Raw genomic sequence first — 26601 nt, forward strand, 5'->3', positions numbered from 1 at the left:
TCAGTTCGAGCTCTCTGAGGTGTCCAGCTCTATTAGCGTCACAAAGTTCCCTTTACCATTCAGAATATCTCCAGCCGCATCTCCCACTTCGATGATCGTGACGTCAGGCGGCGCTGGCGGCTGCGTATGCTTTCCGCTGCGTTCCGCGCGAGAGCGGAAGCGACGCCTGGTGCGTCGCAGGCTAACCACTCTAGCGTCCGTTTGCGGCGAAGGATCGGAGTAGTCCGGGTCGTATTCCGAGTCGGAAGGGGACGGTACCAAGCTGTCCGAGGCTACGGACGAGCAGCCAACACTGTCCCGCCGCTTGAGCTGACCCCGGCACACATGCATGAATTCGATGTCGCCAGCGGTAACTCGGCGTAGAGCGTCCATGGCGTCAAAGCCTCGAGGGCAAGGGCCCAGCCGCGAGGTGGTTTTGATGCACTTCTGGAGCGATTGCACGCTCATGTAGAGGCCGGAGTGGGTCGGCTTGAACGAGTTCGCGACCTTCACAATCATCCCCGGACTGACCCGGTCAGAGTTAATGAGATATGTGGGGCGCGGATTTTGAAGGGAGTCGAAGATGATCGGCTCGTCGAGGCCTTCGAGAAGCGTCTGGTCTGGAGGTACCGACAGCTTGGTAATGTTTCTCGAGTTTAGGGAATCGCAGGGTGAGTAGAGTGAGTCCAGATCGATGCTCGTTGAGGAGCCGTTGTCGCCGTCCATGTCATCGGAACGGATCAGGTCAACCGGTGAGGAACAGAGGCGAGGTGGTGGCCGGGGTGGAGCATCATGGCAAGAGCTCTTGGGCAGCGGCGCCGGTAAGACGTTCTCGTAGGACGGGCTGTCGGAGTTACCATCGGGTTCACACCGCACTCCGGTCGGTTGTTGCGCACGGCTTTCCTGGAGCCTCTGAAGCTTCTCGTACAGGTCTTTCCTGGAACACAAATGCATGTATGTTTTTTATTAGCGACGCCTCCGATTTCCTCCACCAGAAGACCGTTTCCTCCTCTCGATACACAAGTAGGGGGTTCGTACACGGCAGCAGCTTTCACATTTCACAGAAGGCGAAATGCTAGAGACCGCGTACTGTGCGTTGAGAGTGCGCATTAAAGAACACCGCCCGGTCAAAATTATCCCGAGTCCTCCAGGCGTCGCTCATAGCCTGTAGTACTTTGGAACGTTAATGCCTATAAAACCATAAAACCAATCTTCTCTATACAAATTTTCAGATGAAATCTGTAGATATGAAGCTATCCGCACATATGAAATACTTAGTCATGTTATATACAACGTGGATGCAATAAAGAGCGCTTACGACATTGGTTAAGTTTCAGTCTGAGGTCGCCCAGACAGTATTTAAGATGCAGTAATATTGCTTGCGGTGATGTTCCAGTTGCAAAGTCAGTTTCTTAGAAACCACGTACCAATCTCCAGATGCATTGTTTTGGTTAAACTCACGCAAATATCAAAATATCTTGCAATTTTCAATTTTGTAGCATTACAGTTAGCCATTAGATTGTATCACTGTAGAACTGATTGTAATAAAGAATCTTCTTAATATAAGAAAAGAATGCCTCGTAAATGCAGGTACCAATAGTAGAACTGCTGCCGAATTTATTTGATTGATAGGCCAACGTGCTTTCTAAGCTTTTCAAACGCAACCATTGAGTACCCGCTTGAAAGAATTCACTCTGGTCATCTCACAAATGTAAGAAAGCTGCCTGTCGCAAAGTTATCTGAGGCATCAAGATAAATGAACATGGAATTAAGGCCACACCCAAAAACACGCTCCATATTAACAGAAAAAACAGTTGTGCTCCTTTGGTCTACGTCTTACAGCAAAAGTTCGAATCAACGACTTATTATAACTTTCCAAGCTGTTGCGCCTAGGCTACATCTGGCAGTTGGTATTTTCGGAACAAACGTTTTTCAGCAGAAATCAGTAGGACGTTCAAGGTGCTTGTAACGGGTCAAATAAGTTCCACTGAAAGCCTTGGAAACCTAGAAAAATTTCAGATGTGTACATTCTTATCAAAATCACGTTTAAAAAATGGCAGCATCTATTTAACACTGAACCAAAACACAACATTCAGTCACCAAAACAGCCTGGAAGATAGTATTGATCAAGTTCTTTTATAGTTTCAACAAATCTAAGCTCAATAGCTTATACGATGAGGGAGTTAAGTTTAAGGATGCCTTAATGAGATGATGAGGCATAGGTTATTGCGAAGGCTTTTCTCATATAGCAGCTGGGAGAAATCACAACAGAAACAACCTCGTGAATAAAGTAAAGAGAACATATTCCTGAAACAACCTTGTCCTAATAACAGAACGCTTACATCAAAATGTAGCGGCTGACAGAGTTTCGAGCTTTATCAATAAGAGATGGAGGACAAAATCTTTATCCGATATCGCTTAACACATTTAAGAGGCAAATAAAGGTGAAGTAAGTCTTGATTCATTGGCTACTCTCGCGTAATGCCAAAACTAAAGCCCCGTAACTTGCGGCTGCAACGGACCTCGGCTTGCCACTTGAGAAAGTCACAAAAGACAGTATAGAATGAGTGTCCCACCTGAAGAGGTCGAAACGGGCTTGCTGCTTTTCCTTGCCAAACAGCTTTTTCCGGCGTCGTTCTGGTGGTCGTGGAGGGTAAGGTGACTGATGCGCCAATGCCTCAAGCGGCGAGTCCTGGAAGCTCTCGTTCACTTCAAAGAACCTGCACAGATGGCAAACATTGGGTTTAGGTTTGTTGAACTTGAACGTGTTTCTTAAAAACAAAACAAGAAGGATGAAATCCCACGTAAGGCTCTCTAGGTGGGCGAAGAGAACAATGACTGCTCTAACAATCTTTCTCCTTAAATCGTCAAGTTTATTTACAGACGTCACATGCCATTGTGTAGAAACACCATCGTTGCACAAGGACTGTAGCTGGTGAAACAGGACCTGAACAGCAACAGTATGTAGATGCTGCACAGTGCGGCGCCACGCTTCGCTCGTCGTATTGCAATACGTGCCACTAATAAAGCGGTATAGAACCAGATACCAAAGCTTTTGCTGCCGTTTAACAAACACAGCGCCTAACAATATGAACAGATAACATAGATGTACAGTTAAAAATTAGCTGTGGTTCAACTAGTGTTGAACCAGGCTAGAGAGCGAAAGCTGTGGTGTATCCGACAACTAGTCGCGGCTTGCCGTCTGTAACGTTGAGTGCGTTCTGGTCAACTTCGGCTTTCGCTTAATTAGAACATCTGTAATTTACATGCTCACAATTAAATTATTCATGCAAGCCTCAGTGAATATCTCGAAGATACGTTTCTTAGGCATCTGTGCATTCACTAGACGCGCCTTCATCCACTTCGTAAATTCGTAAAAGGTGATGGTCGAGGCATTTTTGCGTGCAACACTGTGCAACAAAGCAACACTGTGAATTGTGAGACGTGCTTTAGGGGAAGGCCAATTTCGGTCACCTACTTCTTAGTGTGTTTATGCTTTCTAACAATGGGTAAGGCACACATCATTCTCCTTATCATTAGAATAACTATGTCGACTGCAGGGTAAATGCCGCCCCCATATTCGACCAATTAAGCCTGTCTCAGAAACTAGGGCATTCGCCTCGCGTTCGACAAGGGCTGGATTCGAATGGGTGCAAGATTTCCCCTGCCTAGTGCCTATTGCAATTCTATGGCAAGATGCTTTGGAAATAGGTCCTTGCCCCCCCCCCCCACACACACACACACACTTTCCCGAAAAAAAGGATAGAAGACCATGAAGTGGCAGAAGTCCGCCTTGTACGATGCAACCGGTTGTAGTCCTTTCTAGCACTGTTGTGCGTCACGCATTACCAGGCGAAAGTCGCCCATCCTCGAGAAAAAAATTACTTGATTTTCTTCTCTTCTGGTTTGGTTTATGGGGGTTTAACGCCCCTAAGCGACTCAGGCTACGACGGATGCCATAGTGAAGGGCTCCGGAAGTTTCGACCACCTGGTGTTCATTAACGTCCACTGACATCGCACAGTACACGGGCCCCAAGAATTTCGCCTCCATCGAACTTCGACCGCCGTGGCCGGCATTGAGCCCGCGTCTTTCGGGTCAGCAGCCGAGGGCCATAATCATTAAGCCACCGCGGCGGCTTTTACTCTCTTCTGAAGTTTCGGTTTCGGCTTTGAGCATTAGAAACGGCGGCGGGGGCATCAAACGTATGACATCACGTGAGCAACTAAAAACCTGAACATGATTTACTCGTGATCATTCTGACTAGCAGGCTTGCGCAACAGTGGCACCAATATAAAACGACAAAACAACGATTATATACAGGTTTTGTATGCCAGACGTGACCCAAAACCTACCTGTGATGTTTAAAATCAGTTTCCAGCTACAGAAAGAAAGTGCCGAAGGGAAGAAATTCAGTCACAAGTTATTTACATCGTACAGGTAATTTTACACACCGATCCACATTTTTAATGTCTTGAGCATTACTCCTAAGCCAAACCTTACCATGAGAAATTTGGTGTAGCTACCCCTTCAACAGCCACTGATAGTTTGGTTTTGGCTAACAGGTTACTAACTTTAAACTGTTTGTACACCAGCTGATGTTATTGCAGTGTTGCAACTTGGCAGCCCCTTCGCGCCTCCGCCCCTTTCACCAGCGTCCCCTCTCTGCCCCTGGTTCACCTGGAGAGAGTGAGTTCTTCACTGGAATAATAATGAATATTGCCGGTGGTAAGCATATAAACACATATATTTTTCTGCCTTTGACGACTCCCTGCGGTACTCGATTTTCTTTCCCTCTACAGTGATCACAGCACAGTTGCTAGAGAAGATAAGTCTGCGACCACATCAAAAATTCAGAAGGCAGTTTGTTGACCTAAAGTGCGGTGAGGCGAAAGCCTTAAGCGCGGTGTTGCTGCTTGTGTCACTGATATCTGGTTAAGACCAGATATCAAGCTTCACCACGATGAGTGGAACGCGACAGCGTCTTGCAACGCTGCCAGGGAGTCCACAGAACGCCATCGCCCGTTCGGCTCTACGCCTTGCTCGTCGGTAAACTGGTTTTAGGAAAGGAAATTTATCTGTCTCGCATAACTCGGTGGACACCTGAACCTCGCCGTAACGGGAAGAGAGGAAAATGGGAGTGAACGAAGACACTGTATTAGCTAGACGCGCCTTTATTCATTCCAAACCATCGAGCTGTGAATGGCGGAGTGGTTAGCGTGCTCGTCTCGCATTCCGGAAACCCTGGTTCGATTCCCCAGCTCGAACAATTTCCTACTCGGTTTTATTTACTTTTGCGGTCTCACTAGAAAGGTTAATTAGGATAACTGGTTAATTAAGCAATTAACTAAACTCAGTCGCACTTACTTCGAGCATCACTATACGATCCCTTTAATTGGTTGCATGGTTACTAGCCAAAGTACAATTGGCCCCGCTTCAAATTCGCGCACAGTGACGTCACGACCATTTCGACCAATATAAACAAGATCAGCGCAGCTACGGCGGCCACCTGAGGTCTCGCTTTGGCTGTCGGAGTGTTGCTTTCGTAACAAAACTATGGGTTTGTGCGTCTTCATCACCTGTGGCAGTCGACTCCGTGCAGCGGGTTATGCCGCACGGAGCTGTCGTAGATGACGCTGCATACGCTGGAAGCGCCAGAGAAAAGATCCGACTTCTTCGCGAACTGGTGGTGACCCTGCTGCAGGTCCTGGTGCTGCTGATGCAGTTGCGTGTGGTAATAATCGTCTTCCGGTATGTCTACCAGGGAGGGTCGAAACCTGAAGCTGCGCAGCCTGGCCCTCGCCGCTGCCACCATCTCACGGACCTGGGGAAGACGGTCAACTTAGATCACGAGAAAAAAATTGCAAGGACACTTTGGCAACTAAGTGCTGAGAGGCGAAAGCCGTGGACATTATGCCGTGGCGACTTCCGGTGGATGTGACGTCACATTGTTCCTGTGGCTATATTGATACTCAAATTATACATCTTTCAGGGATCTTAAGTGTTAATTACCCTTAATTACGCATTTTTCCATCCAATCTGACACAAAACCGACGTTTTTATGACCATTCTGTAACGACTTCCGATAGATGTGACGTCACAACGTTCCGGTGGTTATATCGACGTCCGCGCTATTTCGACTCAATTTTGACGTTTTTGCCTATAATTATTAACTAATTGCTCTGCAGTCATCAGACTTTGCTTCTAGGTTTATTTTTACTCCTCTGTCTGAATCAACCATTGGTTTTCTTCTATCTTTTTTACTTCACGAGTTAAACGCGTGTGACAGGCTTTGTTAATGGACGGACGACAGTAACAGCTATTAAAGGCTTTCGCCTTAATATTCAGCTAAAATGGAGAGTTTTTGCATACCGTGTACCGGCCTTGCGTTACCGCTTACCGCGCACAGCAACTCGACAATGCGCATGCGCTAAAAGCCCCGAGGAGCCATTTGCAGGCAAGCTGTGGGCGCACCATTCTCGTAAGGGTCATCTGCTCATGAACATTGACTGCTCGCCTTAAGAGGCAATTCAAGGCGGTGCACGCTAAGCTAAAACTCTCTAATATCACAAGAAATTTCTTCATGCCTCTATCACATACCAGTATTTTAGTTCAACCAAACCAGTCTAAGAGGTCGTGGAACACAGAAATCAAAATTACGGGAACATGTTATTTTTCTAGGGACCCTGTCCGCAGATCGCTAACGTGCGCAAGACGAAGACAATGCAAGAGCGGTGACTCTGACATGTTCAATCTATTATCTATCCTTTTTACGAGGCATGCCCAACATACTCGGACAAAAATTTTTAAAATTGTATGATACTTCTACAGAAATATTGAATATAATGGCCCAGTCTTCTTATATGTGCAAAATCTTCCTTTAAAGTGTTTTCATCCCTGTCATCGAACAGTTAATAGAGCTATAGAATACCAATCAGGAACGTTTTTGACATAGCAATAATATTAATAGAAGTAAGAATGCAAGACCACAATCGGGCGATCTACGGATATAATGATTGTTATAGTGAAATTTCACATGATATGAAAAAAATTGCGTTCACCGCCCGCTCAAAAATGCCTTTGTCCAGAATTGTTGGGTATAAAGCAGCAAGTAGTTTCGAACGTCTCTAGCAGCCACCGCCTTCAATGTCGATAAAACTGTTTTCGGTAAGTGGCTCTCGATACGTGCGTGAAGAGGGAAGGAACCGACCCCTTCTTCTGTGTTTAGTTTCAGGCTTTCAGTCTTTTATTATCCTAAAAAAAAAGTACAGGTGGGAATAAGGAGCTCTTTACTCGCCCTTCACTACAAAGCAATTCTTGACATAGAATTTTAGAGGTAAGGATTTATGCTTCATTGACGGTTTTTATTCTTTTAAGATGTTTAAGATTTATGCTACGTTTTAGTGCATTAGGCTCTTTACTTGCTTTGAAGTGGAAACCTCTCTACAGTTTATTAATCGTTATCGCTTGTACTTATCCTCTACGTAAAATTTAAATGATGCCCTTTCCATTCATGTCTACCTTCCCTCTCCGTTTACACCAGTGAGCTCGATGTTTGACCGGAAATTTTCCTTTGCTTGTCTCTTGTTTCCCTGTTTGCTTTGTAGCATATTATACATGTCGCTGCTCCTGAAGATTAGGAGCAGTTACAAGAACCCTTTTTAATGACTGTTTTATGTTTTGTCTTTGAGCTGCTCTCGAGTGTACAGTCGGGAGAAAAAAATGATTTGGAGCCGCGATGCTCTGAGGCATGCGAGCACGCTAATAGCAACAGTGCTGATCTGTGGCCACGCTCGCAACACAGGCTGCAGGCCGGCAGGAAGGTACCGTTGTCAAGAGCGCCGCTTCGCAAGTTTTGAGGCGTCTGTATGCTGACTATAGGCAGTGCGCCAGGTCTGGTTCTTCTGAACCCCCCCTCAGAATCAAGAATGGGAAGAGCCTGGCACTCTCGTTATCTTCGTGTTCGTGCCCATTGCCATTTCGCCGCGCTGGTGATCCGTCATTCCTGCTAATGACAAATTCCAGTGTGCGATCCGGAGCGCTTTCAGAATCCGCGGAAGAGCAAGATGACTAGGCAGCCTAGGGACCATACCGTCGTGGTCTAATCAGAGCTGAGGATCTGAATCCAAGCAGTATCCAAGTCGTCCCAGTAAAAATGATTCTCGGTTTCTCGCAAGAACGAAAAAATGATCCAAATCACCAAGTGGAATTCACAACAAGGTTTTTACTCGCCAGTATACCTTTGATTGCATCTAAGCTAGCCGAGACAACTGCACGCATCTTCCTGCCGCTCTTCGAGCCGACTGTCTGAACCGAGAATCTAAAAAAACGGTCAGCACTCAATATACAACGACGCATGTCTGACCCAACGTTGGTCTGACCAGCGTGTTGGCTGTCGCACACTGAACATTCGAAACTGCACATGCCCCGGCGTTGAGGCGCCCATACAAGTCTATCGTACTTGCGCGGTGCTTTGTGAACTGCGCCTACAACCTACACTTTGACACCTCCCGCTCAAAATTACGAGCCAGAATTTCGCTCTCACGACGAAGGACCATCAGCGCTATTCTTGTGGCTCAGGCTGTGCAGTAGTTAGTGTTTCCATGCCACCGCCAATGCTTCAGAGCTATCCAGGACAAGCTTAAAGCTCAGAATTGTTTCGAGTTTTCTGCGCTTCCATCGCGTGTCGCTGAATACATAAAAAAAAGAACGCTGCAATTTTGACTGTATGCTATACCCTACCCTATGTTTTTCTGTGGCCGTTAGAACTAGCCAATGCGAGAGTAGGAGCTGTTCTACAAGGTCGATTTTGCAAAGCGTAGGAAGAGCAGGCCAACCCAATCAACATGTTCACGCAGAATTTTGCTCGACTCTGTAGTTCCCTGTTAATATAAATGTGATAATATTCCTATCGAGTTGCGTGGTATACGCTACTCTCGGCCGATAGATGGCGCCAGCTGTTCAGGAAACCCGGGCTTGTTCTCGCATCATGAAAGACGTTTCGGCAGCCAGCTATTCCGAAGGACGGGTCCTACTCGCACCTTGGCGAGGAACTCCTGCGCTGGGGGCGGTGGGCAGGCGAGCATCTCCGGCTCGAGCAGTTCGGGTCCAAGGTTCATTTGGAGCGCTGCGCGACGCACAGATCCACGCGACTCAAGGTGCTGTGGGCGGCGACCATCGCTTCCGGATGTGCTGCCCCCTGGTAGGCATTGCTGCTGCTGGTGGCTGCCGGAACGCATGAAGAAGACGTCACGGTTCGACGAGTCGCTTCCGGAGCCGCGAGGCGTATCGTACGCGTGGTACTGCTGCTGCTCCTGGCTTGGCTGCCCAACGACCTGAGAAGGCCGAGAGGGGGAGCACGATTCGTGAGAGGCTGGAAGAGTCTACAAATACCAAAGACAGTCGTAATGTCGTAAGCGAGAGTATATTTCGTGCTCATTGGAGAACAGCCTCAAAGTTTTCCCAGACTAGCGCTTTCCTACTTGTCATGGAGCCTTTACGTGATCCACTGTGCGAATACTGTGTTCCCGTAAGGAAAACGCTATTGTATACCTATTGCATTGGCCTATTTCCAGTGTCCGTCTTCCCTGATTTTTAGTCTTGTAACAAGTCCATTACTCTTGCCCCAAAAAATTGCATGAAATAAAGCCGAACTCAAAAGCAAGCAGCCTTAGTGTCGGCAAAGACTGACTGCGGAACTGCTTTCGTCATGGAGTCAAAGCCATTCTCGTTGGGCAGTCGATATTCTCTTAATAACATTATATTATATTACTTATATTATATTACTTCGAGAACAGTTACGAGTAGGCGAAGTCATCATCCTTTACTTCACAGGGCTTTTCGCACGCTGAAGAATAGCGGCGGTGTGTGACAAGGCGACAAATAGTAAGGTCAACGTAACTAAAAAAACTGGTATAGTATTTGTTAGCTCTAGCAATTAGAGCATGCAAAGGGGGGGGGGGGAGTTTTTGTTGTCTGCAATCACCCTAATGTTGTTCATCTTTAAGGTGAGTATGTCGACCATGCTTTAGACAAGAATGCATCTATAAAAACCCAAATGCGGCCGTACGTGTGTGCACGTCGTGAAAAACGCACCCACAATGACATGGCGATTATAATTGTAGTTTTTCGAATGGCATATTAAAATTAACATAGATGACAGGCAGAAACACTAGAGTGTGGTCAGTTGAGGGTGGAATGCTTCGAGAAAATAAACTGCTGGTCAGAAAGAAGATTGCGGGAACCTACTTTTGAGGAAAACGACACTTCAGTGTGCACAGAGGGGCATTACATCCGTGCTTGTAAAGAATGAACTCAAGAAGAAAAGAAAGAAAGAAGGAAGGGAACAACGTCACAGCAGAGTGGAACCAAATCCCACGCGGTGCCGCCTTAATCTTAGACTCTACTAAGAATTTCATTCCCCCGCCTCTACAGTACTTGCCCGTAAAGCAGAGGGTACGGAGAGGCGCCGTAATACTTGGTGTGCATGCGACAAACAATACAGCCAATAGGACACTCATACTGAAACAAACGCGTACTGTGAAAGCAGGTGCAGTAAAAGTTTTATCAGACAGTTTGCACAAAGTGTCTTTGCGAGATAGTCACCAACTGCATACGGCAACCAGAGATCTCACCGTAGACGTTTGCTCCTCTTCCAAGTAGCTGCGGAATGTAGACTTCACACTAGCCTGCCGTACTCGCAGGTAGACGAGCACAGCCAGGACGTAGGCCAGTCCAAGAACACCCAGGCAGAGTCCGACTACCGTGTAGTCTGTGGTCCTGCGCTCCACAGGAGAGATGCCCGGGGCCCATCCGGCGCGGAATGCTATGCAGGGTTCGAACACGGCACCGGAGTTGTCCGTGCAACGCACGCGAAGCAGGATTAGCTTGTGCTGCAGCTTGCGTCTCTCAGATTCGCCGCCGAGCCACTGCAGAAACGTTCGGTTGCTGGCGCGGTACAAAGCGAACGGCTGACCTCCGGGCGAAGACGATGTTGGGTCTCGGGACTCCTGCCAACCCTCCGGGCTCAAGTACTGAGTCCGGTTGACGCGACACCAGAGCGGGTCGATGGGAGCCATGCCTGCGGTGAGAAAATAATTAACTCGAGAGTTTACGGGTCTTGCAGACAACCTGAAGAATATAAGCATCCAAAGCTGACCTCTCTTTTAAAATGACACTATAGATCTATATGTGCACGACCATCTGAAGTTCTGATTTGTGGATCGCTACTTTTTGCGGCAGTCAGTCACTCAGTAATGTGTGCGATGTGTGACTTGGGTTGTGTGTGTGGACATATGCATAACGTGCCGGAGACCGCATGCAGTGGGGCCAATCTGCAGTGTGGTCAATGAGTGTCAATCTGCGTTCTTTGCCACTTTGTCGGGACTTAGAAGAGAGGCATGCTTCTCTGGGAATCTTCTCTACACTTACTGACATTAAAGCCACCTCTTGCACTCGTCTACGAGGACGTGAAGGGCACTAGGCGCAGAATACTCTATGCCTTCTTACCCTGTTTATGTACCGGATGATAACATTCGGACATGACGAAATCGATATTTCGGGTAGAAGAGTTTATATAAAGCAGAGATTCAGAGACTGCACGCAGATGATGAAATGAGCTCAGTGAGTCTGAAATCATCGCAACACGAGCCTTCGCATTAGCTTAGCCAAAAAGTAGTTGACACAAAACGTAGTGTCATACAATGCGGAAGACAGAGTTGTCCGACGAAGAGGCGCACTAAAGAGCAGCGTTCACCCATGTATGAATACCTCGAATTATCGGTGCAAAGACACACTTTAAATATTGTATAGGGGTTCCATTGGTTAAAGACCCTGAAGACAAAATACAATCAGAATAACAAAAGCTCAAGTGCGCTACGAAACTTTCGACGCCTGTCAAAGAAATGATAAAACACTTTCGGCACCTAACACGCAAAGGGAATGAGCATGACCAACACACCAGCCATAGACAATAAATGACCACGCTATAATCATGTGAATGGCGAAGACAGGCTTAATGACCATTTACTGGGGCACATTTGTAAACTTCTAGCAGTTATATCAGCGTACGCATGCTGGTGCTTCAAGACAGCCACAACCTTTTAGACGGGTGTTCATGGGAACGCCATGACGCACTTACTTATCTCTAGTGAAGCTTTCTCAAGGTTTCGAATAGCTAAAGAAGGCCAAGTAAGAACTTTTTTTCGCGAGTATATTGCAGCAGTGTCGTCAACGACTAGCTGGCGGTTGCATGCACTTAGAAGCACCGCTGCAACTCTAACCAGAGGCAGGAAGTTAATGCAAAGCTGATTCAGCACTTCCAGAACACACACTGCATGGAATATACTCATTGGTGTAATGATGTTGTAATGGGCAGCGTAGAGCGCTACCAACGGTGGGAGTGTATTAGGCAGTGGCGTGAAGAACGCTTAGGTTAAGGCCTCGAACAATCATCGCATAATTACAGGTGCATCACAGTAACTACAGGCCACTTAACACAGGGTCGTGCACGCGGCGCCACGCATGGTAGGTGGACCATGAGGAGCTGTTCCTAAGTCGTGCTTGCGAAGATAATCAGCGGCAAATTCTAGAGTTTTAATGGCCATAAGCTGCCCTGCATGCCTTCACGATGCCGCTGTTTATTTTTCTATGCTTCTTGCATGGGTTGCAGCCGAGCCCTACATAATCCTGGAGCTATGGGTGGAAAAAAGAAAAAGGATTTTTTAGCATTCACTTGGAGGAACGACCGCAGACAACTTGAGAAAAATGTTTTGAATTGGCAAAAATACACCACCACTAATAGTCACGATAAAGTGCATGCCTCATTAGATATTTGGAAATATTTCTTACAAACACTTGTCGCTACTAAAGAGTCGTCTTTAGGTCATTGCTTAGTTGGCTTGAAGACAATTTATTTCCGTGCGAAAAAGCTTGCGTCTATTGCACTGATATTAAGGTTGGAAGACATTTTTTCGCATTGTGCTAGAAAGCAGCTATACTATTCCTTTAACCCCTATTACCTTACACATTGTCATCTAATCAGAGGGACTTGTAACAAAGTAGACTGAACGCCTTTCTCATCTGAAAAAAAAAAAGCCTTACAGATGGTATCTTCCTATTCCTCTTCATCTGAACGCTTCTAGTATGAGATATTAAACATAATGCTATTTTCAAACCTCTGCAGTCTTTCTTTAGCTATTGAGATCTTCGGCCATGCAAAACATAATTATGTCGCCTTTTCAAGCAGATATATCAACAGAGATGTAATTATATGACCTACGCGCTGTCATTCTCGTGGGGAAAGAAGAAAGAACTAACTATGAAGCCAAAACTATACGTAACGAAATAATTTTCCTTTGTTGTATGTACCCATCCTCCAGAAATCACGCCGATGAAAGAACCATTTCTCGCTTTAAAGAAGTGATGCGACTCCTCCTGCTTTATTCAAATCAGATAAAACGTCCAAGAATACCTCATGTTTCAATGATTAATTGATTAATGCTTGCCTCAGTTGATGCGCTGTGCCTTGCTTGCTTAATTGTGTAATAAGGCCTTGTTACACTTTTCGCCTTATCTTCTTGCCCTATTTGAATGTTTCTATGTATGTTAATTGTCTATGGGTGAATGACTGTAATTGTTATTGTATTTATGTACATGAAATCTCCACGAACTGATTGTCTTATGTGTAAACCCGTGATCAAGGCCTCGTAAGCAGACGTATGAAGCTCCTGTTGCCTTATCTTATGTACATGTTGCATATTTTGTATATATGTCCGAAATGAACTGAGTACAGTTGGATTGAACTGAATCATAAGCACGACATGAAAAGTAATGAGTGAAGTATGAACCGTCGCTTTGCAGATGTGCAATGAGCTCCTCAAGTTGGCCGCATAATAGTAGATTTGACAGAAGCATTTCTCTGCCTACTGGAAGCTGTATTTTACAGCTTAGAACAACTTCATGGAAGCCATGATAAGAAGCGGTGCAAGGAAATCATTTTTTTTACTCCAGTGTTTTTAAATGTCAGTGGAAGTGACATGGTAGTGTATAATACGGTACTGTATGGTAGGGTATGCTATGCTATGGTTTGGTGTAGTATAGTAAGGTATGGTGGGGTGTGCATGGCGGTATGGTATGGTATTATATGTTAATGTATGGTAGGTGCATTTAACATCCCAAAGCAGCACATGAACCATGAGAGACGCAGTAATGAAGGGCTCTGATCAGTTTCTACCACCCGAGGTTTTTTAACGTCCGGTTGCCATTCAATGCTGCGATGGGTGTTATTCGACCTGCAATCTTCTTGACTTGATATTAGTTAACGAGGAAGAAGCTCTAAGATTCGCGGCAAGTGCCTGGAAACGTGTTTTATCACAGTGCGAATAATAATGCCCCGTGAGGACGCCGTCATATAAGGGAAACTGAAAAGGTCGCAGTGTTGTTTTCCTACACTAATGCATAATAGTGGCAGAGTTGTACGCAGTGCGTCGATGTGGACAAAAAAAAAAAAGAATTCTATATCTGTGAAGCATTATTTTCAAAGCGGCCGCAGAGAGCCCTAAAGTGTTTAGTTAGAATGTGTGTATGCGTGCTAACGGTGATTCCGAGGGGAATATGAGTCGTGAACTGGCATAATAAAAGCTAACGCCGCTATTGAGCTTTTTCCTAAAAAAGAGGGTGTTGATCCTGCCGCGCCATTTTAGGTGAAGTTGCGGCTTCTGCTGTGTTAACTGCGCAGGAAACAAAGCAAGCTCTAGAAGGCTGCAGAAAAAATTAAAGTGATCAGTTGTGCATTTAAAATGTGTTTGCTTAATAATTGCCCACTCACATCGGGTGTGAGTACAACTGAAAGATAGTAAGTGCAGGCGACAAAACAAAATCAGTAAATGAGTGACTGCTAATCAGTATAATAAAACATTAAAGAAATGAAGAAGCGATAATTGCGAATAACCGACAGCAAACAACCAAATATGCTTCGAAATTTCTAGAAGGAACAATGAGACTGAACTTATTTGCAGTGGGCATAACGAACTAAGTGTGATAAGCGGTTCATTATCGATTGAAAAAATAAGAACGCTGAGTGCAACATATATAACAAGCTCAGAACAACAAAATACAGTTATAATGAACTTACTGTCTAAGCATATCTTTTGTAATGTTATCATTTGTAATGTGACCCGGATAACTAATTATCCCGACTGCTTTAAATTAGTTCATTGACTAAACGTTTGTAATTTAGAGATTCAGGTTTCGTCATTCTGCAATTGCTAGTAGAAAAATCGAACTTTTATTGCAAAATGTGTTATGGGAGAACAATTAATATTCCTAATAACAAATGTTCGGGAACCCACCGAGTGACGGTGCGGTTAAGCAGTCCGCAGAGAGAAGAAAAATAAACGAGAGAGCTCTTTAATTAAAAAGCAGGCATTTTACTAAGCCTGTTGTACATCATCGACCTGCAGTTCTAGGTAAAAGGCGGCGATCGGAAGCGAAAAAGATAAAAGAAGAATACAACGAGATTTAAAAGACAAAAATACAAGAAAGAGTCCCTCAGATAATTTGTAGCCTCTGGCACCTAACCAACGCAGCATTTACTCTTACATTATTTACTTCGCTCTCAAACTCACAAGTAAACGTTGTAGTGGTGTAGTTGCCCTCTATTAAAGAGCCGTCAAATTGACAAAGGAGCTAGCACGCAAGCGTTGGTCCATGAACCGCCAGCCTCTTTGCGCCAGTTAGTAACAATAGCCAAGAAAGTACTAAAGGCATGAAACCGACAAATCACTCATAATTGCGTTGTTGAAGCATTCATGACGCTGCAGAGGGATGCACCTCACTACAGGGAATCTCCTGCTGGAACGTGACCGACGCAGAGCAAAAGCGTGAGCCAGGCAATCTGGTTGCCTTAATTAAGTTCTTTTGTGGGCCTCGGACAATATCGTTTTATTTACGCGCACCGCTTCAGCGTGATCCGGTCACCGAAAAGTAAAAGTGGTTCGTGCAGCCTTCGCAGCAAAGACTAAACACTAAGCCGGATGGCGGAACCGTGCATGAGTACCAGCCCCGCTTTTAAAGGCGCCCATTCATGCTCCATTCTAACGCTGCTATTTTTGTTTCTTTCAGTGGGTAAGTTTCAGTTTGGTCCCTGCATGAAGCGGCAGCGCTGCGCACGCTGAAAACGTCATGCAGGGTTTTTAACGACCCTGTTCGTTGCTTGAGGATTCCATCAAGGAATAAAGCAAAAAGACTTACGGAAGGCAGAAAATGGAGCCGATTTGCGTCGTTAGGCCAAATGCGAATATGTGCGCTAGTAGGGGGTTTCGCAATTCTTGCGTCATGAAACCTTCCTACGTGAGCTGTTTGTCGTTGTGTGTGTTGTTCATAACAGGTGAGCCGCGTGCTTTATATGGCTCACCTCTTATCTATGGGTATGTGTATATATGCGCACGTGAAGGAAGCCAACAGTCACTGAAACAAAAGAGCATAGGCGAATGTTTATTGTTTTAAATTTGGGGTCTGGATTAGTTAGACACGAATAATGAGATTGGTTTATAGTCCAATCGGACTATCGGACTATTAATCCCACATTGATCAGTACCGCAGTTTTGTAAAGGAAACATTCCCCTACGCGCCTTGGTTTCCATGACTGTTCTATATATATATATATATATATATATATATATATATATATATGAGAGAAGCCAACAGCCACAGAAACCAAGGAGCACAGGGGATTTTTGAATTTTAAAAAATTTTTTTTTGTGGTGTTGATTAAGTAAGAAGATTACTGAATATGTTGTAGCTTAAAGCTAATTGATTAGAAAAGCAGAAGAAGAAAAAAGAAGAAGAAAAGAAGAAGAAGAAAAAAAAAATATATATATATAACGAACATGCAGATTTTAAAGCACGCGCGAGGTAAAAGAATAGCGCAAAACACCAGTGCAAAAGGAAGGGGGGATTAAAAAGACGGAAAAATAGAGACGTTGGTGCCAACTTGAAAAGGCGATCCCCTAACGTGTATGCAGATGCTTGGAAGGAGGCAGCGACAGGAAATAAAAAGGGGGGAAGGAAAATTACTTTTCCCACTACCTCATTTATTTATTTATTTATTGGAAATACCTGCAGCGCCCGAAGGCATTATTGCAGGGGGGATGAGGATACATAACAGAAGAATAGGCCAGAAAAAAAGAGGAAGAAAAAAAAAAGCAATACAACAAGGCATGACACAGCAAGTACAAAATGAATGAAATATGAAACAACAAAAAGACATGACGAAAAAAAAAAAAGAAAGCCAACTGCGCACCCATACAACCGACAGCAACGCGCGGAACATAGACTCTGAACGGCACTCAACAATTTCATGGGACAGGCGATTCCAGTCATGAATGGTAGATGGGAAAAATGCGTTTTGACAAGTGTTAGTCATGACATTCTTAGAAAAACAGGGGAGTGACCCTTGAGGCTTCGTCGCTAATTACTACATTTTGGTGACAAGCGTGAAGCGCTTGACCTCTAAGCAGCGAGAAGGGAACATTTCAAGAGAAACTAGTAGGGATGGGGGTCAGCAGGAATGCCAGCGAGGCATGTCAACGAGACATCGAGTTTCTCTTGAGATGTTGAACCTTCGTTGCGCAGGAGCATAGACTATGGCAGGGGTAAACGCTTGTCACCGAAATGCGGTAACGAGCGACACCTGGAAGGCAGCTCCCCTGTCTTTCTAAGGAAGCCATAATATATATATATATATATATATATATATATATATATATATATATATATATATATATATATATATATATATATATATATATATATATATATATATATATATATATATATATATATATGTGAGAGAAGCCAACAGCCACAGAAACCAAGGAGCACAGGGGATTTTTTAATTTTTTTTTGTGGTGTTGATCAAGTAAGAATATTACTGAATATGTTGTCGCTTAAAGCTAATTGATTAGAAAAGCAGAAGAAAAAAAAAACAACCACCCGAGGGTTGCTCAGCTCAGCGTGCCAGAACCGAGGGCCTCGGTTCTGGCAGCCTTGATGCCATAGGAAGCATAAGAGGGTACTCACACAGCTTCCACCCTCGCCGTTCGGTGGCGTTCTACGTCACACCAGCGGTAACTCAGGACGTTCCACGTCCGCCGCTTACGAACGTGGGTGGCGCTGATGAACGCTCTCAAGATTAGGTTATTTGTAGACATAAATACCCCCGAAAGCAGAAGGTTTGACAGCCGCCGCCGTAGCTCAGAGGTAGAGCACCGGACGCGTAATTCGGAGGTCGTGGGTTCGGATCCCACCGGCGGCATGTGGTTGTTTTTTCTTCTGCTTTTCTAATCAATTAGCTTTAAGCGACAACATATTCAGTAATATTCTTACTTGATCAACACCACAAAAAAAAAATTAAAAAATCCCCTGTGCTCCTTGGTTTCTGTGGCTGTTGGCTTCTCTCATATTTATAACGAGCCCCTCATTCCCCTTCCTTAGTTGGCTTAATTCCTTAGCGAGGGCCTCGGTTCTGGCAGCCTTGATGCCATAGGAAGCATAAGAGGGTACTCACACAGCTGCCACCCTCGCCGTTCGGTGGCGTTCTACGTCACACCAGCGGTAACTCAGGACGTTCCACGTCCGCCGCTTACGAACGTGGGTGGCGCTGATGAACACTCTCAAGATTAGGTTATTTGTAGACATAAATACCCCCGAAAGCAGAAGGTTTGACAACCGCCGCCGTAGCTCAGAGGTAGAGCACCGGACGCGTAATTCGGAGGTCGTGGGTTCGGATCCCACCGGCGGCATGTGGTTGTTTTTTCTTCTGCTTTTCTAATCAATTAGCTTTAAGCGACAACATATTAAGGCGGAAGCCTTTAATGCCTCATCGTTGTAAGCAGGAGTTGTCGACAGAAAATGTCACGCTTTTCAATTGGTCGAAATGCTCGTGACGTCACAGTGCGCGAATTTCAAATGGGGCCAATTGTACTTTGGCTTGTAACCATGCAACCAACCAAAGGGATCGTATAGTGATGCTCCAACTAAGTGGGACAGAGTTTAGTTACTTGCTTAATTAATCAATTAGCCTAATTAAGATAGAGGAGAATGAAGAGGTCAGAAGACAGAGGAAAATAAAAGAAAGACGCGCGCCGCTGCGACAACAGCGTCCGCGGAAGGACACGCTGCTGAAAAAAACAGATAAATAAGAAGCCGCGTTCGCTCCACCACCACGCACTTCCCCACTCAATTCGACGTTGCTCGTTTCATATACGTTGTGTCGAACATCCTAGACAGTTCCAACATTTGACAGGTGAATGACAGAACACGATAGATAGAAATACAATGATATAAATATGAAATAGCCTAATTAACCTTTCTAGTTAGACCGCATAAATCAATAAAACCGAGAACGAAATTGGTCGTGTTGGGGAATCGAACCAAGCTCTCCGGAGTGCGATACGAGCACGCTAGCCACTCCGTAATGCCAGCTGAATGGTTTGGAATGAACAAAGGCGCGTCTAGCTAATACGGCGTCTTCGTTCACTCCCATCTTCCCCCTTTCCCTTACAGCGAGGTGCAGGTGTCCACCCAGATATGCGAGAGAGATACATTTACTTTCCTCAAAAAATAAATTTACCGTCCAGCAAGGCGCACAGCCGAATTGGCGATGGTGTTCTGTGGACTCCCTGGCAGCGTTGCAAGACGCTGTCGCGTTCCACTCTTACAGGCGAAGCTTAACATGTTAACCACACATCAGTAACACACGCAGACAGCCAATGGACGCGTCATTCGCTGGTAGCACTTGAATCATCATTCACAACCACATTCGTGGCAGAATGCTGTACTCAGGCTTTCGCCTTGCACCACTTTAGTCGCCAAAGTGACTCCTAATTTTTTCAGTAATATTCTTACTTGATCAACACCACAAAAAAAAATTTAAAAATCCCCTGTGCTCCTTGGTTTCTGTGGCTGTTGGCTTCTCTCATATTTATAACGAGCCCCTCATTCCCCTTCCTTAGTTTATATATATATATATATATATATATATATATATATATATATATATATATATATATATATATATATATATATATATATATATATATATATATATAAAGACACCAGAAATTATTGTTTCCATTTGCGCTTTGTGCTATACCCGTACCTCACGCGTGCTTTGAAAGCTGCGTGTGTCGAATACTGTAGTACATTCGAAAAAGGCTGGTAACGTCGTGAATTAAATCCTGTTGTGATTTGCAATTTCTGGTGACTTTATCTTATATTGATAAATCAGCTGCGATGAAATAACTTTTCATATATAAAGCGGTTGTTATGCCGACTCGAGGAATCTCAAACACACTACACCTACAACATCACACCTTCAGAAGCCACTGAATGGGGGATTGACAGGAAACCACGAAAACCCTCCCGCAATCCGTAAGCAAGCGCACATTGCCGCGTAAGGAAGGGGGCACCCTCGAGGTGGCGGGGGATTCCTGTTTTTTCAGCTCCACAAGCTCTCCCCAACTGATTCGGCTAAACAAAGTTACATCAGGTTGGGGCCCGTCTCCTCGCTCTGGTTTTCTCGCTTTATACGTGTCGCTCGAAGTTCCATGACCATGGTTCTATATACTAAGCAAGTTAGAATAAATGGGCTCCCTTCTCCTGCTATTGCACGTGAGGCCAGGCAGCCCACCCCCCCCCCCCCCCCCCCTCTTAATCCAGCGCTGTCCAACCGTAAGAACTTCTGGGTAATCTCCCTGCATTTGCACTTCTAATCTCCCTCCTGTCTCTTTTTCACGCATGCGGCACATTCCCCAGAGCACCTATCGGTAAGCACGAGCCACGTAATTTGCTGTGAAGGAGACATGGCCCCGAAAACGCGTTTTCGAGAATGGTCATCATAAAAGCTAAGATTAAAGCGTCCAGTCTTAGCCTTACGATTGAGAGTGTCTTCATCCTTTACTCATTTTGGCCCGCAAATGGGCCATACTTAAGAAACCGTACAGGTCACATTCTTGGTGTCGACTCGTTTCGACTAATACCGGTGGTATATTACATCCACCAATACGCCTACGCCGGCTTCCGATTACGAAGTATGACGGCTGCATCATTGATTATGGCAGTCCTATATACAAGGCTTTTCAGGGAAGGTTTGAAGTAATTCTCAAAAATAGGTTTTTTGAGCTAAAAATATGGCTTTTTCAGCACAGTATTCCCTGTGTTGGTGGGCACCACACAAGCTGTGAATCGTCTGAAGTAGTAAGCTGGTTGACTAATTTTTAATTTTATTTGTTAACTATTATAGTTTGGCATCTAGTTGCATTTAGAGTCGCTTGTAGGCTGTCGTTAGTAATAGGCATACCAGTTATTAGAATTTCGAAAATGCGATTACCCTTGACGCTGCGGCTCGACAAAATTTGGCTATTTGACTAGTTGCGTGCAATGAAAAGGTTACTTTGTCTGCATGCTTTCCGAAAGCGCATGTACTTTGGCACGATGTAGCCAAATTTTGCCGAGCTACAACACCGAGGATGATCGCGTTTTTCGGCAACAAATCTCTATTTACAACCAGTTGCCTAGCTGTGATAGATAGAGTTAATTATCAGAAATTAGTTAACCAACTTACTACTTAAGACAATTCATCGGCTTTGCGGTGTCCGCCATCACCGGTAACAATATGCCGCAAAAGCCATATTTTTACCCCAAGAAGCCTATTTTGGAAAATAATTATTCTTCCCTGAAACATCCCGCACTACTCTCCTCGAAAAAACCTGAAGCCTATTTGGACTGTGCTGGAGCAAAGAAGCAACAGGCACGGTTGCACGGGAACCTCTTCTGTTTGCTCTTCATTGCTGGAGACGATGAGGACAACGTGGATTTGGTCGTAATGTGGCAATTGAAGCTTGACCAAACAGTGCTTAAACATTTTCTTTCGTGTGTCACCTCGCATGCTTAATGCTTCTAGAAATAGAACTAAACACAAAAACTATATGGCAGCATCATGAAAGGGCGAAGCGGTCACCCATTGGAAAACTGGATGTATGTTTGGCAGCACTGCGGATCGAACACCCACTACCGTCCGCATATGAGGCGGGTGCTCAAACCACTTGGCCAACCACCAGTTCTCCGATCATCCACCTTCAATGAAATACCAGCATATCCATTCATGAAAGCTGCCACTCAAAGACCCGTGTGGTAGGGCCCCGCTGAATCAACGACCAAAAATAGAATATCCTCAAATGCAGGCACTCTCCACCCGCTTTCCTGAGTAGCGCCTCCCAAACCGCCAAAAGAAGTTTGTGGCTTTGGCATGCCAGGCTGCCTGCGAAGTTCACGCCGGAAAAGGACGTCTTAAGAAGAGTCAGCGGGAAAGTCTCCATCAATAATTGTTATTAGTGAAAGTAGATTGTTTTAATGTAGAAAGTGAACAAGCCCCCTTTAAAGCAATGCTATCGCTTGCTCTCGATTTTTGTATGCAGCACTTGTCCGGCTGTGAAAGACACATTTATTGGCGAGAAAGGTGAAGTTTAGGAACCGAATGTTTTTCTCACATTATTTAAACTGGTGAAAATGATCATGATTGTATTGGTCATGGCTAAAAGAAGTGAGCGTTGTGGATTGGCCTCAGAGATCAGCGAGAAGACTGCACATACCATCAGCGCATTCTACTTGTGAAAACGGCCTGCTGCGGCTTTACCTATCCTAGATTTCTTGGTTTTTATAGCTCGTGTATAACAGCTCCGTTTCCAGCGAAAGTACCTTATTGTCATCAGAACGCGGTGGTTAGTTTGTATGCGCCAACTTAAATTTGTCTTCGGCACTCTTTGAAGCAAACGTTGTAAGACCTGCAAGGCAATTGTGGGTTTCCTGAAGGAAACAAAAATGTGGCTTCGCGAGCGTGACACCACAGAGCAATAAAATTCTAAAACGGGAACGCCACAGCCGAAAAAGACTCTAGTCTGCTTCCTTTCCGCTTTTTCAGCCGGCGGCCTGTTTATTGCCGTCGAAGTTGTTTTCCGTCTCCGTATTGTTTTTGGAGCACACGCCATCCCAGACATGTTTTAAAGCGCCACTAAGCAAAAATAATGCTGGCTTGTATCGATAATATAGAGTCCTCATTACAAAGAGACCACTTTCTCTGAAAATGGGAGTTTTCATGAGCTAAAATAGAGAAGAAAAAAAAACGAAAGACAGGTCTCGCCATCACAGTCCGATTTCGCAAATAAAATGCATACGTCGACGCCAATTTTTCGTTGCGGATCCCGGAGGCCACGTTACACTGCCTTTCAATTCAGCACGGTGGCAATCCATTCTTTTTGGCAAGGGCGTGAAGAGTTTGAATCGACTGGCGGGAAGATTCTTATATTCAATTTTTTCCCCGATAACTGCGGCTCTTTCTGCCGTAGAAACGGCAGCATAGCCACAAAGACCTGGGGAATCAGTTTTCACCAGGTATATAAATTGGATGGGGTTCTCCTTAGTGTCCCTTTAATGTTTAATGCGCGGTTCATTCTTCGACAGTAGACACCCTCACATGTACTCATCTCTCTTTTGTTTGTTCTTGAACCTTGCGGTTAGAACAACTGAAGTTAGGCGTCGAAGATCATGGCAGTTTATAAAACTTTTAACACGAAAGTTGACATCGTTCATTTTTTTTTTGCTTCTGGCAGTATTCAGCGAGAAGTTATTGAAGATACGTGCGTGTCACCTGCCGGGCAAGTAAACACAGTCAAGCCCACTTAAAACGCCGCCGTTTTTACGAAGGAGGGCGCTGCAACCATCAAATTAAGTATTAAGACAAGGGCATCTTGGATACAACGCGCAAAAGCGTGGCCGCAGAGCGCGGTTACATTGAGCGAGGGCTTGCATAAAGTTGGCTCTTGCAGTCGAGAAACTCAGGCTTACTGATAAAGCGGTGACAGAACAGCGTCTCACAGCAACCTTGGCACAATCCTCCCTACCCCGGAAAGCATGTGGCGAGCCGAAAAAGCAATTATACAGGCTTGGCGAGCACTATGCCAACCAAACTTCTTTACCACATGTGGCCGCCGAATAAGTATGCCTTGCATAGCGCTACACCGTACAAAGCACGACAATCTTCACTTGGCCGCCGTCATTGAGCCATCATGGACGGCAGTGATCGGCGCTTGCCGTTTGTAATCGGCGAGCCTCACAAGTCGCGCTTCCTTCGAAGCTACGTTCACGTTGGCTATAAGCCTGGTTGAGAAGCGAAATTTTCGAACCCGCGGGATCGAACCCGCGTCTTTTGGGCAGAAGCCGAGCGCTCTAACCACTGAGCCACCGCTGCGGCTGGCGTGGACATAACATTTCGATGAGCGAATAAAACCTTGGTCAAGAGGGAAACGCATGTAACGTGCAAATGACGAAGTGCACACAGAACTGTTTATTGCTGAAAACGGCTTTCAAAATAGCATTACAATATAAGCCACGCAGCCGTAAACGTAAGGAAATACAAGAATGAAGAGTGGACCTTTTAAATAAATAAACGGCCCTTTTGTTAGACCGTTTTTGGCTGTATAATAGGAAGCCTTTTTTCGACGAACTTGTGATACAAAAATCGCAGTCTGCGCGACCATGAGATTTGCTACAAGTGGTATCATTTATGCATTTAACTCTTTGGAACAACTGACATATTGTTTTGGGTCATACGAGGATGTGAAGTTCAAAATTCAGCGTCTTGATAGGACAACACCACTTCTAAACAAGGTGAACGAAGGAACAGGCACCAGCCTAAATTTTCATGCGTTTATTAGGTGAGAGATTTATGCTCATGATATGTTTATTTCACAGAGCAACGACTTTCTAGTCTAGGTTTTTTGCCAGAAAACTCGTTAATGCAAAGGCGTTCCTTCCAGCACGGAAATTAAGGAAGTACACTGCGTCTTCCAGGTAAAGAAAGCAGACAAGAGAGGAGAATTCAAGGATGACGCGACCAGCTATATATACATGCATGTAATTAGTCTGAAAACGAAAGCTTCCTCAACTACGGTAGGAAAAACACGGATGCTTCCTCCGGCAGTACAGCGGACTACATCGAAATAGGACTCAGGAGTAGATGATGCGTGTCTTTGCCGAGGCCTGCCTTTGTGCCTTTGTTTTTTTCAGCGACTAATTCTTCGGCTACCAGCCCTGTTGTTTCGACGGCCCCCCTGGACCACACTGTGGCGTCCAAATCTGAGAGGATCTTGTTGCTTTAATGGAAGCCGTACTGCCGGACGTAGGCAGGCATTTTGGAATGGCTCAGTACTCGCTCGCATTCTACCTTCACCGGTTGCAGTGGCGCAATAGATGAGGCGTCCAGCTTCCCAATACAACGTCGCGGGAACGAATCGCTGCCCTGGCCGGCCGCAGTTCGATCGAGACGAAATTCGATAACTGCCGCTTTCTGTGTGATGTCACTGCAAGCTTCGAATTAAAGGTGGCCTTCTAGCTACCCGGCCTTGTGTACAGTGTATTAAGGTGAAAGCGTTTAATGCTACTTCATTGTCGACAGAAGGTTGTCAGCAGAGGTAGTCAGACCAGAAAAAATAACTTTGTGCTCGAAGCCATTCGAACCACCACCCTTCCGTTCCGCAGCCGAGCGTACTAATGGCTACGCTACTTTCTGCCAACGCATATGTAGTTATCCTTGTCTAGGACGCTGGGCAGTGTTTGCAGAAAGGCGTCGAACCAGGCGGATGCCTCCCAAACGCGAAGCTTTCGCCTCACCGCACTTTAGGTCAAGAAAGTGCCCCCTGAATATTTCTAGTAAACGTGGAAATACTTATTAATTTTGTACCCGTATTGTGAGCTCCCCATTGCGCGTGCTAAAATCTGATGGGCAAGCCGGAGAATGCATTTCTGCATAAGAGAAGTGTCCTACCAGACCCTCACGCGAGCGCGACCATTTATATTTATGATGTACATGTGTAAATAGATTTATTTATTTTCAGTGTACACTCCCCCTGTCCTTTCTGCTATCCCCTCACCTATTTCTTTTCACTTCTACACACTGCCTGCTATCCTTTATTTCCACTGCCCCAGCTCAGATGCTTCCAGCCGCGATAGCAGATGCCGGGGTAGCAAAAATTCTTTTAGCTTCCATATTAAATGCAAATAAAGCCACTACCACTACTACTACTACGAAGAGAAGCTGTATTGCAAAATAACGTAGGGAAAATAGCAATAAAACCATGCAAATGCTTCGCACCGATGAACGGTAAAAGAAATCAGAGTCGCTGCTTAGGTTGCTAGTAGCAAGAGCGCTTACCCGTTAGGCTGAGGTGTGCTCCGGGATGGACAATCTGTCCGGCCAGCGGAAGGAACACAAGTGGCATCTGTTCCATGGGAGCCCCGGCCCTCACGAAGGCTCCCAGCCGACACTCGCCTAGGTCTCGCACGCACATGCGGATGTCCTCGCGGTAAGTATGGTGGGACGGCGCGCACTGGCACTGGCACTGGCCTCCGCCGGGAGCCTGGGCCGCGTCCGGACCACATCCGATGCAGTCCCGGAACAGGTCTCCTCCGTGGTGGCGCGAGACTTCCAGGTCTGCGCCGTTGCTGGACGCGACGGCTACGCCCATCGTGACCAGAAGCAAGAGCGTGGCGTAGAGAAAGGCGAGCAT

General features: G+C 45.4%; 1 protein-coding gene and 2 non-coding genes across 3 annotated transcripts; 2 read left to right on the forward strand and 1 right to left on the reverse strand.

The window, feature by feature from the left end:
* Positions 1 to 26601, reverse strand: sha (shavenoid). The gene is made up of 6 exons (XM_089554707.1): positions 26247 to 26601; positions 10612 to 11057; positions 9019 to 9312; positions 5557 to 5801; positions 2556 to 2699; positions 1 to 916 (listed from the first exon to the last, which is right to left on the reverse strand). The coding sequence occupies exons 1-6, from the start codon at positions 26599 to 26601 to the stop codon at positions 1 to 3; spliced, it is 2400 nt and encodes a 799-aa protein (XP_089410833.1).
* Positions 18222 to 18293, forward strand: TRNAT-CGU (transfer RNA threonine (anticodon CGU)). The gene has a single exon. It is a non-coding gene; the product is annotated as a tRNA-Thr (tRNA).
* On the forward strand, positions 18709 to 18780 carry TRNAT-CGU (transfer RNA threonine (anticodon CGU)). Its single transcript has one exon. It is a non-coding gene; the product is annotated as a tRNA-Thr (tRNA).

The sequence above is a fragment of the Amblyomma mixtum genome, chromosome 7 (genome assembly GCF_055824585.1).
Source record: "Amblyomma mixtum isolate Tamu chromosome 7, ASM5582458v1, whole genome shotgun sequence".
NCBI classification, from domain to species: Eukaryota; Metazoa; Arthropoda; class Arachnida; order Ixodida; family Ixodidae; genus Amblyomma; species Amblyomma mixtum.

Coding starts and splice junctions, on each gene's coding strand:
- sha (XM_089554707.1), bottom strand. CDS start 26,601: ATGCTCGCCTTTCTCTACGCCACGCTCTTGCTTCTGGTCACGATGGGC. Junction 5,802..9,018: donor CGCAGGAGTTCCTCGCCAAG/GTGCGAGTAGGA, acceptor CGTCTTCCCCAG/GTCCGTGAGATGGTGGCAGC. Junction 917..2,555: donor GCCCGTTTCGACCTCTTCAG/GTGGGACACTCA, acceptor TTTGTGTTCCAG/GAAAGACCTGTACGAGAAGC.